Source organism: Oncorhynchus nerka, linkage group LG7 (genome assembly GCF_034236695.1).
Source record: "Oncorhynchus nerka isolate Pitt River linkage group LG7, Oner_Uvic_2.0, whole genome shotgun sequence".
Lineage (NCBI taxonomy): Eukaryota > Metazoa > Chordata > Actinopteri > Salmoniformes > Salmonidae > Oncorhynchus > Oncorhynchus nerka.
This window is the reverse complement of record NC_088402.1, coordinates 73,378,944-73,392,786: the sequence shown is the minus strand read 5'-3', so window position 1 is coordinate 73,392,786 and position 13,843 is coordinate 73,378,944. Positions and strand designations below refer to the sequence as shown.

Here is a 13,843-nt window from a genome sequence, read left to right as displayed (position 1 = left end):
AACATAAAATAACATAAAAATGGTCAACAAGACACAAACAGCCAATCTGACATGAAGCCTTTAATAACATCCTTTCATTTCAAATCACAGATAGAACTGTATGGTCTGTCTGTCCCTTTAGTTGGAAAACCAATATCCAACTTTTCAAAGTCGGGGCTGTGCTCTATTGATCACAGTACTGTATGTATATTTGGGAGTGTTCCATCTCCCCCGGTTCTGTCTGAGTTGGATATGGCATGTGATCATCTCATGTGTCCTCATCGGAGTTAATAGTTTCCATGTGGTTCACATTACAGTCCTAGTTTCTGAATGGTGTACAGACTCCCAGCTTGTACATGGTTGAAGTGCTCTATAATCTTTCCAGTTTTCACTGTAAACAACCCAGTCAGAAATGGAATGTTATGTTACGATAGATTTCCAAAGGAGCCACCTGTTACAAGAGAAAGACAAGGAGAGAAAATAGGAACTGTTAGAATTACATTCAAATGCTATCTGTAATTTACACACACACACACACACACACACACACACACACACACACACACACACACACACCTCTGCTAAGGAGCTGCAGGTTTCGTCCCTCCTCTTGCATATGCAGTTGAAGCACCTGCTGTAGGAGCTCCTGCCTCAGTGTCTCTTGCACCAAGCCCATCCTCTCCAGCTTCTCTCCATTCAGACGCAACAGAGCACGGCCTGACAGGGAACAGAGAGAGGAGGCTGTCATTAAGTGATTCAACTGTCACTACTCATACACACCCACACCGACTGTATTGTGTATTTTACTAGCATTTTCTGATGATGAATTATGGTTTTTCTGCTAGTGCACTTGTATCCACCCACACCTGCTGTAATTCCAATCTCATTGCATGATTATTAATGAACAGTGCACTTGCTAGTGCACTTGTACCCTTTAATATCTGTATTGGGTAAAGAGTATTACAAGCATAGTTATTCAACTAACTCTACTCTGCCAGCCATCCACTCTTACTGTATTTTAGCCTCCTTTTATGATTGTGAATTATGATTTCGGGTTAGTGCGCTTGTATCTACTCAAACCAACTGTATTTTACTCTGATTCTGTAATTATGAATGATGTTCTTTGTGCCTGTAATACACGTGTCCTAGTTGATACCTGTGATGGCGTGATGAGAGAAGGCCTCTACGTAGGTCAGGTAGTTGTGAGGACAGTGTTTCTTCAACCACCTGCAGACGTCCTGCTGAGTCCATAACACCACAGGCTGGATCAGACTAGGCTGGGTGGGGCTGGTGTGGTAGATTCCATAGGAGTCGCCTGAACGGCGCTGAAATACACCCAAGCACACACACTGAATATTTTATTTCTGCAATGTCATATTTCCTTTCTGGCCCTCTACTGCTTCCATTATCTCTCAGACCCCTCCCCTCCCATTTAAGTGATGTGTTTTAACCTTGAGTGCCCCAAGGGATGACAACCTCACCACGTCAGTTAGACTAGCACATCTGTCATCCATCAAAACATCTGTTCAAACACCCAGGGGTCTTTCTTTCTTCTGGTCGCCAAGGACCACTTTCATGATCTTAGCCACACAGATATAATGCATGACAATGCAGTTGCCAGGAATACAGTGATGGGAGTGACATTCCTTCAGTGGTGGACAAAGTACCCAATTGTCAAGTAAAGATACCTTAATAGAAAATGACTCAAGTAAAAGTCACCCATAAAATACTACTTGAGTATCAAAAGTATCAAAAGTAAAAGTATAAATAATTTCAAATTACTTATATAAAGCAAACAAGATGGCACAATTCTCTTGTTTTTAAAATGTATCGATAGCCAGGGGCACACTCCAACACTCAGACATCATTTACAAACAAAGCATTTGTGTTTAGTGAGTCCGCCAGATCAGTTGTGGTAGGGACCAGGGTTGTTCTCTTGATAAGTGTTTAAATTGACCATTTTCCTGTCCTGCTAAGCATTCAAAATGTAATAAGTACTTTGGGGTGTCAGAGAAATGTTTGGAGTAAAAAAGTACATTATTTTCTTTAGGAATGTAGTGAAGTAAAAGTTGTCAAAAATATAAATTGTAAAGTACAGATACCCCAAAAAACGACATAAGTAGTACTTTAAAGTATTTTAACTTAAGTACTTTACACCACTGCCATCCTTTACTTAACTCATGTTCATATCACTTTAGCTTATCTCTGCAACCACAGCATTTCTGGCAAAGTCATGCAAAAGCTAATAAGCCTTGGTTATTGTACACCTGCACGCATGCACACACACACACACACACACACACACACACACACACACACACACACACACACACACACACACACACACACACACACACACCAAGCAGCAGTGGGTGTCAAGTTTCACATTTCACATTTTATTAGTCATATGTACGGGATACATATGGTAAACATCATCTAACAAAATGCTTACTGCAGGTTCCTTCTCGACAATGCAACAATAAGAAATAATACAAGATAAGAATACAAACAAAGTAAACGGCTCAGTATAAACATTTTAGCATCAGTATAATACAGGAAGGCACAATTTATAGTCCAATATTTACATGTGTTTCGGGGAAGAGGAGATTGGGGGCAGTGTTTAAATTAAGCAGCTTAATAAGAGTCTGGTAGCAGCAGTTGTGATGTGTGTGTAGCATGAATATACACTACTTGGCCAAAAATATGTGGACAACCTTTCAAATTAGTGGATTCGACTATTTCAGCCAAACCCGTTGCTGACAGGTGTATAAAATCGAGGACACCGCCATACAATCTCCATAGTCAAACATTGACAGTAGAATTGCCCGTATTGAAGGGCTCAGTGACTTTCAACGTGTCACCGTCATAGGATGCCACCTTTTCAACAAGTCAGTTCGTCAAATTTCTGCCCTGCTAGAGTTGCCTCGGTCAAGTGTAAGTGCTGTTATTTTGAAGTGGAAACGTCTAGGAGCAACAACGGCTCAGCCGGGAAGTGGTAGGACACACAAGCTCACAGAACGAGACCGCTGAGTGCTGAAGCGCGTAGCTTGTAAAAACTGGAGCAGTGGACTCTGGAGCAGTGGAAAAGCATTCTCTAGAGTGATGAATCATGCTTCACCATCTGGCAGTCCGACGGATTAATGTGGGTTTGGCAGCTGCCAGGAGAACGCTACCTGCCCGAATGCATCGTGCCAGCTGTAAAGTTTGGTGGAGGAGGAATAATTGTCTGGGGCTGTTTTTCATGGTTTGGGCTAGGCCCCTTAGTTCCAGTGAAGGGAACTCTTAACAATGCAGCATACAATTACATTCTAGACGATTCTATGCTTCCAACTTTGTGGCAACAGTTTGAGGAAGTCCCTTTCCTGGTTCAGCATGACGATGCCCCTGTGCACAAAGCGAGGTCTATATAGAAATGGTTTGTCAAGATTGGTGTGGAAGAACTAGCATCACTACTCTGGATGGTTCGGACTTAGAATATGTGGACAACTATAAATACCTGTGTCTAACTAGACTGTAAACTCTCCTTCCAGACTCACATTAATTAAGCATCTCCAATTCAAAGTTAAATCTCGAATCGGCTTCCTATTTCACAACAAAGCCTCCTTCACTCATGCTGCCAAACATACCCTCGTAAAACTGACTATCCTACCGATCCTTGGCGTCGGCGATGTCATTTACAAATAGCCTCCAACGCTCTACTCAGCAAATTGGATGTAGTCTATCATAGTGCCATCTGTTCTTTCACCAAAGCCCAATATACTACCTGTAGGCTCTTGTTGGCTGGTCCTCAATACATATTCGTTGCCAAACACACTGGCTCCAGGTAATCTATAAGTCCTTGCTAGGTAAAGCTCTGCCTTATATCAGCTCACTGGTCACCATAGCAACACACTGTAGCATGCGTTCCAGTAGGTATATTTCACTGGTCATCCCCAAAGCCAACACCTCCTTTGGCCGCCTTTCCTTCCAGTTCTCTGCTGCCAATGACTGGAACAAATTGCAAAAATCCCTGAAGTTGGAGACTTATATCTCCCTCACAAACTTTAAGCCTCAGCTGTCAGAGTAGCTTACTGATCGCTTCAGCTGTACACAGCCCATCTGTAAATAGCCCATCCAACCAACTACCTACCTCATCCCCATATTTGTTTTTGTTTTGCTGCTCTTTTGCACGCCAGTATTTCAACTTGCACATCCTCATCTGCACATCTATCACTTCAGTGTAAATTGCTAAATTGTAATTACTTTGCCACTATTGGCCTATTTATTGCCTTACCTCCTTACTTCATTTGCACACACTGTATACATATTTTTCTATTGTGTTATTGACTGTACGATTGTTTATCCCATGTGTTACTCTGTGTTGTTTTTGTCGCACTGCTTTGCTTTATCTTGGCCAGGTCTCAGTTATAAATGAGAACGTGTTCTCAACTGGTCTACCTGGTTAAATAAAGGTGAAATATATATTTATATATATATATATATATATAAATATATATATATATATATATATATATATATATATATATATTTAAATGCTCTCGTGGCTGAATGGAAGTCCCCGCAGCAATGTTCCAACATCTAGTGAAGAGCCTTCACAGAAGAAGGCAGAAAAGGGGGGACCAACTCCATATTAATTCCCATGATTTTGGAATGAGATGTTCGACGGGCAACTTTTGGTCTTGTAGTGTACTGTATGTGTGTGTGTGTGTGTGTGTGTGTGTGTGTGTGTACTGTATGTCTGTGTGGGTGTACTGTATGTCTGTGTGGGTGTGTGCATGAGCAGCTGGTCAGTCCAGTTAAAGTGTTCAGCAGTCTGATGACTGTTGGTATAAACTGTCTCTGAGACTGTTGGTATCAGACCTCTTGTTCCGATACCGCCTGCCTGACAGTAATGTTATTGCTCTCACATTAGCATATATACACACTAAACCCATCACTAATGAAGCCTATCATATAAAAGGTCCCCCTGCAGATCAAACGCATACATTCATCTGAAACTATAAGATCAGGGAACATAGGTCTGTGAGCAATGAGCATCAGCATCAAACCAGAGTGCATGTGGGTCTTATCCCAATACCAAATTCCTTCACTTGGAATCTCAGCAGGATATGGGTGACTAATCAAATGAAGCCTTTGATCATTCATTCAATTTAAAAATCAATGAATGCAGTGTTCTCTCCTTTTCTGCTCTGCTCTTCTTCTCCAGCAGCCCCACTTAAAGTTCAAAAGGTTTGAACTCAACATACTAGTGCTACACCCCTTGGCCTGAATTTGGCCAGCAACAAACAAAAACAAATAAGCTCTCTCCCTGCATTTTTCATCACAGACATTCATGATACAAGATTATGTAATGCATTGCATTGATCGTGAAAGACATAAAGCATGAAGAATATGCATGCATGGAAGGGGAAGGGAAGTATCTCTGTCATCAACCCAAATTTGTAGGGTACTCGGAAACCGCAATGTATAGCAGAGATTCCTTCATTCATTGGTAAAAAAAAAAAAAATGTCACATTGAAATTGCAATAACATGATTTAAAGTCAATTTAAAAAACACAAAAGGTTCACTGCGCTGTAATACCACATTAAGGGAATACCATAATATATCAGATAAGGTGCTAGTGGGTAACTAGCCCCCCCTAAGAACATGTCTAATTTTTGACACAAAAGAGCAACGTCTGGAAAAAAATTGATATGTGGAAGATCATGCTTAGGCGAATAAACTATAAAGGTAAAAAAATGGCTACAGTTGACACTTTTTCAGTTATTTCATGAAATGTTGTTTTCAAAAAAGGGTATTTTTGTAAATACCGGGTGTAATTGCCCCCCCGGTAGAAGAGTATGGCATAGGGTTTCACAGAAGTGTGTTAAAATCCATTTAATCAGTTTTATTTAGAAATTCTTTAGTAAGTAATACTTCAAGTCTAGTTGCGTTACTTTAATGATTTCAATCAAATATGGGGGGGGGGGGGGGTGGTTTTACACATGTCACCAGTAATAACTGCACTATGAGGAGATTTTATGTAAAGTCCCTCTTTTTAACTCACCTGCACATTCATTTTCTTTTTTCTTTCTTTGTTGTTCATTTTCTATACAATCCATTATGTACAATTGCACTAAATATGATTTGAATAATGCAAGAATTTAAATCCTTACAGTCTTTAAAATGACATTCAGGAGCAAAAGGTTTCTCCCCAAAAAAACGTATATATTTGGAATATAAAATTAGAATGGAATATAAATAATAACATTAAATAACATTGGAATATAACATTTAATAACAATAACTGAACTAATTAACTCAGTGTAACATTGATGTGGCAACTCTCTTATTCTTTGCTATTGCACGATTCGATTTTGTACCTGTAGGTCACAAATAAAGCTATCCCCAGTAAAATTGGAGCACAACTCACGAGTCCACCTACTGCACTGCTCACACCTAATCCAGTCCCCACCTGTGACTGAAAACAAGGGGAGAGATGCCCCATGGGCTAGTTACCCCCTATTACCCTAGCATTAATTGAACCAGGCACCGGGAACCGAGAACCAGGACCCCCCCCCCCCCCCTGCTCCAAATAGTAGAGCTATGGCCCAGTTCACACAAAATTGCTAGACATGCTTTGTTATAAAACATATCTGCCAGAGCACATACTGTAAGGTTCACCACAGCCATTCGATGTCATACAGTATATTGCACATTTTAGCTCTCAGTCCACAGACAAAGGCTGGTGTTTCTGTACATAGGAAGGACAGCAGTTCTTTTTAAAGTCATTATAAAAGGCTGGACAGTCTGAGTGCCCCATAGCCCTCTGGATAAACAGCATCTTCCATTCTCCTCGAACAAAGTGCTACTCGTGTTGGAACAATGGATAAAGTCCATTGCATTTGTCATATAATATTTTTTATATTTTGTCTTTGTGAAGAGAGAAGCTTTTGTGTTAGTAAATTACACAGGGCCAGAGAGAAGCTTACATACACGTCAATTAATGATTGAAAAAGACTGATCTGAGAGGAATAATAACCCATGAAGCTCTTTCCTTTTTCTAAATGTACATGTGCATCTAGAATAGGCCTACCAATTAGAGATGTAGTGGATGACTAGAAACAGATACAGTATAAAAAGGCATCCATTAGCATCATGGCTGTAAAGCCCTACAGAAATGGGGTCACTTTTCACATCTGATCTGTGATTATGATCTGATATGCAGAAATAGAGATCTAAAAGAGTTGAGGTACTCCACCTGATATTTCTCTGTCCCAGGCTGTTGGAGCAGCTTCACTGTCCGGCCCCCTGCTGTTTTCTGACTCCGCCCGTCATGCCAAGTCAGGTTCCCTCCTGTCCGTCGACTCAGGTGGTTGAAGTCCTCCGGCAGCGCTCTGTATTCCACAGCAGGCCGGCAGAAACTGAAACTGGAGGCCGCTACAAGAGTAAAAGAGACACATACAGTTTTGATTTGAGCAATAGGATTTGACTATAACAGTGGCAGTAAAGTCACAGGCTTGTGGTGCTTGAAATTCTCTCACTAACTATGCTGTAATTTGCCCTAGAAATGCCATGTGAAATCTGGAAAAATATATGCCAAAGAATTGTAAAACCCTGGGTGCCTTCTCGTTGACAGATGGTCTCAACCATCATTACTATGTGTTTTTCCAGACAGACCAAGCAGGTGTTATAATGGCTGAGCCATTAAACTGAGTCATTATGAGCTGATGTTCAAAGGAACTTCAACTTTTACCCAGATAGCTCCCAGGCATTTCTGGCAACTCCACATGACTACTGCATATAAATCAGTCGCTCATCATTATGTTTAGTTACTGGCAGACACACACCCTATCCCATTCTACAGGCAGGAAGTGTCTTTTCAGTATCATAATGAAGGGAAAAGGTGCTAGATAGAGTAAACACACCATTACTGCAGCATAACCTGGCAACCAGCCACATGTCATTACTAATTAATGTGCCAGATTGGGTTGATTTTCTGTCTGTGTTGGAAGTGATGTTTTGAGTAGTGTGTGTGTGTGATGTTCATTCAAATGTTTATTTTCTAATTGATACAGGTTAAGTGTAAATGAGGACAGAACAAGAGACAGTAGAGAGCATGAGAGGAGAGGAGATGAAAGGGTATATTTTGGTCCTTTTGCTTGTGCCCCTCCTCTGCATCATTCAGTATCCCCCTTATTCCAGACCCCCAACAGAGCCAAGGCTCGCAAAGGCAGCTCGTTATCAAGCCAAGCCAATATGAATGCCACTGGTGGAGAACATTTCATAATGGACATAACCCTTCGATATCAACCCTCTAGTCTAGGTCTTCAGCATGGGGCATGGGTTGCTTCATGACACTTAGAAAAGTAACTTCAATAAAAATACACTAGAAGTGTTTGAAAACATCGAATCTGAGATGTACCCAATCTTCAGTGAACAACTGGTTCCTTCATTTCAAAATAGGCGTTAAATTGTAAGGAATGGGTTATATGGCCAGTGGTCACTGTAAGCAAATGGACCCTAATCCGTCACCCTTAATCGCTATCAATTTCAGCACCACGCCGCCCAGACAGCGGTTTCTGTTTGTGCTGCATACAATTTCCCCTAAATTCTGAAATCTAAAGCCAAAAATAAGCAGGGGAAGTGGTCATGCAAATTCAGCAAAACTAATGCTACACTGCGCACTTGTTTAGCTTAATCTGGCTTTACCGACAATAGAAAGTATATCACAAGAGAAGATAGGGGATGATTCGTCTATTGAGATGTCCGCATGCACGACTTTTGGATCTCAATTACCGTCCACAGCCATGCCGTTTCACCTTTCCCTGTGACAGCACTAGTAAAAGTATCCAACAGGTAATCCTCGGTTTGTGGACTCCTCTCCGTTCCACCAAAGTCTACACTGACAGTATGGTCAAACAATTAGCCGACTTGGAGAGGATCGTGAAAGTCACGTTATCTCCTTTTTACCGCCACTCAGGTGCCACTGCCAGTAGACAACTCTACATCTCGTGAGTTCATCGGTTATATCCAGGGTTGAATGGAGGAATTAACTCATGCAGCATTCAAATAGGCTGCCAAATGTCAAAATTGACACTGGAAGCGTTTCACTAAGTAAAAAAAACAAACACAGATACGCTCTAGCGCAACCTCTTATCGGATGGTGCAGCTAATAGTGTCCTGTCCTGGGTGAAGTTATGAGTCTCTTTCGGTGCGGAATGTCCCAATGATGTTGGCTGACTGATTCTGTCAGTGCGGAGGAGCTACTGCATGTATGTGTGGTTCATCTCGTCATGAGAATCAGGCGCGCGGCTTTTTCTCAAGAGCCAGCATGAGCGGTCTCAAAGTGCTGCCCAGAGCCCTGTAATTAGCGCAGCCAGTGGAGAGACTTTGAACACCGGCTGATGAAAAGCCAGCGCAAGACTCACACGCTAGAGGCAAAATAGAATAGAGAACATGCAGCATTAGGGATCCTCCTGCCTTTATTTACCAAAGAAAAGGAGCCAGAGCTCTGGTGCTCCTGGGGACCATACATTTCACCAAGATGACATCCATGGTGGAGCCTCAGAGCAAAGATAGCCAAGGGGAAACCCAAGGCTTTAGGCAGTGGCCCTTACTGTAAATAAGAAGTCAAAAGGTCAAATAAGGGGTGCTTATATTTGTCCTGATTCACACATGTACAAGTGTGTGGTGAAACAGTAATGTGTTTTTAGCATATCTCACTTCCCCTAAGACACCCTTGGAGAGTGGGGTCATGGCATGGGATCACTTTTACAGTTTAACAGATCATCAGGCTGCTAACTGTCAACAGAGTTGACATGTTACACCAGTGAAAAACCATGTGGCTTTTAGTGAATTACGTCTGTTCTACCCATTCTACTTCTATATCATTTATGGTTGGATACAACCATTACTAATGGTTGTGGTTGTATATTTAAAAATAAATAACATATTTAACCTTTACTGAACTAGGCAAGTTAGTTAAGAACAAATTCTTATTTACATTAATGGCCTACCCCGGCCAAACCCTAAACGCTGGGCCAATTGTGTGCCGCCATACGGGACTCCCAATCACGGCCAGTTGTGATACAGCCTGGAATTGAACCAAGGTCTGTAGTGACGCCTCTAGCACGGCGATGCAGTGCCTTAGACCGCTGCGCCACTCGGGAGCCCATTGATGGTAAATCCCAGAACACCTACTGGACCAATCAGCCCCACAAACCACATTTGGGACATACTAACCCAGTGTCAACAAACAGCTGTAGGTCTAATTACCAGGGCATGGGCACGTGACTTCTCGGGGTGTAGGCCTATCATTGTTGCTATGACAACATGCTATCTATGAAGCAGCAGATATTTTAGGGGGCACATAGGGGCTAATGTATTAGCATGGGCACATTTGGCCTGGTAAGAGGCCTAAAATATGAAAGGGAACTGGAGGGAACATCAAAGAGCCTGGGATATTAACAGTAGGTTAAGGCTGGTCTGCAGAGGACCAGCCTTTTGTTTCATGGTGTATCAATGGATAATGATTAATTCTCCAACAGTTTCAAATGCAAGTGATTAAAGACATGGTCCACTAACAACACATTTGGCCTAGAGGCTCAGCACACAAAAATAATGGACAAACTTTTTCTCTCTGAAGGAAAAATAATACTTTGGCACATTGTTATTATATATTTTTGATTAACTTGTATTTATTCAGGGGAACCAAACTGAGACCATTGTCTCATTTACAATGGTGCCCTGAGGACAAAAATTACATAAATACAGCAACAACAAAAATATAACAAAACTACAAGACAGCTATAAATAAATTACATCAGGTTATTACAACAAGTTATAAAATAATCAATTGAAACAATTTCACACTTTAGTGAATTCATTTAACAACAGTTTTAAACTGCACTATTGGCACCAGGGAATTCAGGTGTAATTTGTTTTGTAAGGTATTCAATAACTGTGGTGCATTTAAACTAAAGGCGGATTTACCAAACATTGTGGAGACAAGCGTCTCTAAATGGTTTCACTACACCAGGGGCAGAGCCTCAAACATGGTTCGCATCTATGGAAAGGTCAAACACCCATTGCTACAGACACAGCAGGTTCTGCTATGAAATGGAACTTTCATGACAGTCTCTTGTTCCCATTGACTAGCAATAATAGTAGTAGGACTGAGTGAGAGGTGTTCTGTAAGTGCAGGTAGGTATTGCCTATCTTCAGATGTGGACACAGAGCCATGAGGCCTGATTAACACAAACACACCGAACTTCTCACATGGGTGTGGGTGTGCCACAAGCTATTGCTTCCCCATGTGGCCATTAAATGAGGTTTGCTCTTATCAACATTTGTCCTGCATCAATATTATCTCATAATGAATGAATACCAAGATAATGTGATTAATAACCCAGACATAGTATATGTGCAAAACACAGCTCTGTCATACATAGACAATAATACTGAACACAAACATTTCCCCTTTTAAAGCATGATAGTGGTACTTAGTGGTGGTAGCGGCAGAGGAAACGTAGGCCTACACAAATGAAAGTGGTCACTCAAAGAAACAACTGAAAAAGAGAGCTGCAGATAATTCCCGAACCTGGAGTAATCTCTCTGCACTAAAATACAATCTCATTAGTGTACAATTGATGGGGGTTTTCCTGCATGTAAAATGATTAAGGTTATGTTGTTGTTGTCAATAACATACTTTTTATGATGTAATCTGATGGATGATTCCAAGTTAAACACTGTCACACTCTTCTTCAGACACAATAACCTTGGTGAAACATAGAAAACATAAACCTCACTTTAAAGAGTTTACAGGCAGGCTCAGAATGTAGACGTCTGGTGTCAATGGTAAACAGTCAGAAAGAGAAAGAGAGCAGGGTAATTAAACAAATGTGGGCACGCACACGCACACACATGCACACACACACTCCATTCTATCTATTCACTGGCGACTCCACACATAAAAGTGTGTGGCAGGTAAATTAGACCTCTCCCTTTTCATGACGATAGGTATGTGAACATTCTAAATCTGAAGTGAGCGTTACGATGGGGAGGTGAGCAGAGACATCGAGCCTGGAACAGCTGTTACATTGTGATGTCATTCAGTGCCCTTTCCAGTGGAGTGGCCTGCTCTACTAGAATAAAGGTGTGCTTGTGTTGCATGACTAGTCCAGGACCAAACCTAGCTCCTGTGTTTTGGAGTATGTCAGGTCCTGCCTATGGAACAAATGGTGGAGTATCTTGGAGCTAAGGGATTGGCCACACACTTATACACCAAATATGTGCGCGCGCGCGCGCACACACACACACACATACATGAATGGTATGCTTTTAACCTAAATAACCACAAAGGAAGCCCAGGGGCTTGACTCCTGGGAAAGACCAATGACTGCAGGATTTAGGGTACTCAGGTTATTGAGAACGTATATGTACATGGCTTGTAGGACTACATTATGTATGTGTAACTGATTGACGCACACACACACTACATGTTTATGTATTTAAATATATGTCAATCGTAAAGTCTTTTGTCTGTAATGTATTTTTCATTATATGTCAGACCCTAGTAAGACTAGCTGTCTCCATTGGCGTCGGCGGATGGGGATCCTAATAAATCACATCTACATCTAAATCATTCCACCTGTGATATACCCACTAACTAGCCACCTCACAGGGCACTGATGCACTGAACAAACACAGATGCTGTGGTTGAGTGTTGAGTATGTGGGTTCTCTGGGGGAGGAGGTAAAGAGGGGTGGGTGTGTTTCAACCCAGGCTATTTGTTTGTCTTTGTTCCTGGTTGGTCCTGTTGGTTTGCCATTAGGTCTGGGTGGGGTGTGGGTGTGAGAGTGGGGTGAGAGACCAGCTGTGTAGCAGTAGCCATGTTTCATAGATGTGTTCAGTGCTGGGTAGAGTAGAGTGGTGGGTAGAATATACTGTATCTATAAAGCATATGAAATGGCCAGAGCAGGGGAAATGCCAACTGCCATGCTTCATTTCCATCATTAGCTGTTTATTTTGTTTTGCAAATGTGCTGTGTTGATCGGAACAGGAAAAGTGCTTACTGGTTATTACGTAAGGGTGACAGGGTGTTCTGATGTCCCCTTAGCAGTAGCCTAAAATTCAAAGGCATAACCCACGACATAACCCTGACCATAGAGATACATTAAATTACGTGGTGCATTTAATTCCTTGACCCTGGCTGTCTCTTCAGCTGACCTTTTACTCATTGAGATAATCATACTATTAGACATGGGTCATTATGGCTAAAATCAAGTAATTCATAGAATATCCATAACATTACAGATTCCGAAAAATAGATATCGCCTCAGTGCCCTGTCATTAGTTATAACCTGAGACAGTAGCTGTGTATGTTGGGTAAAGGATCGGCAACTGTTTGTCCGACCCTGTTAATCTAGAGGTGTATTATATCATAATGCATGACGAAGTAGCAGCAGCCACAGTAATGGTGGTGACCTATTCATGGTAGCACTGTTATATGGTATTAATGAGCATTTACACATATGGGGGACTCAGGCCTCTCCCTCCAGTCACACACTTGTGTTACTTTCAGGAGGGCAATGTGGGAGGGGGATATGCAAATAATGCTAGAGGGTGCTCCCTATTAGGGTCCAACAGCAGCCCTTTTAGCTCACAGTGGACTGTTGTCACCCCGACAGAGACTCATAGCCACAGACTGCACCAGGACCACATTAATAGACTGGCTCTTGACTTGGCTTTTCCTAAGCGCTGAAAAACTCTCTCTCTGTGACAACCTTTTTCAATGTCTTCTTCTCATGTATGGAATCAGGTTACCAAGAATGAAGTATTTTCTTTACAATTGAATGTTTTCTAGTTCTGTGAGGTATTTTT

At 41.6% G+C, this 13,843-nt stretch overlaps 1 protein-coding gene across 1 annotated transcript; it reads right to left on the bottom strand.

Annotated features, from left to right (window-relative positions):
- Positions 1–41: 41 nt before the first annotated feature.
- Positions 42–9,280, bottom strand: LOC115132352 (sterile alpha motif domain-containing protein 10-like). Its single transcript, XM_029664927.2, has 5 exons — positions 8,759–9,280; positions 7,221–7,399; positions 1,136–1,304; positions 556–696; positions 42–430 (listed from the first exon to the last, which is right to left on the bottom strand). Exons 1-5 carry the CDS (start codon positions 8,769–8,771, stop codon positions 405–407), a joined length of 528 nt encoding a protein of 175 aa, XP_029520787.1. The 5' UTR covers positions 8,772–9,280; the 3' UTR covers positions 42–404.
- Between the last annotated feature and the right edge of the window lie 4,563 nt (positions 9,281–13,843).

What these genes read in the sequence shown, in the direction of transcription:
- LOC115132352 (XM_029664927.2), bottom strand. An exon ending in CTGGGACAGAGAAATATCAG is followed by an intron (nt 1,305 to 7,220) that starts GTGGAGTACCTC and finishes GGTGTATTTCAG; the next exon opens with CGCCGTTCAGGCGACTCCTA. An exon ending in CTCTCATCACGCCATCACAG is followed by an intron (nt 697 to 1,135) that starts GTATCAACTAGG and finishes GTTCCCTGTCAG; the next exon opens with GCCGTGCTCTGTTGCGTCTG.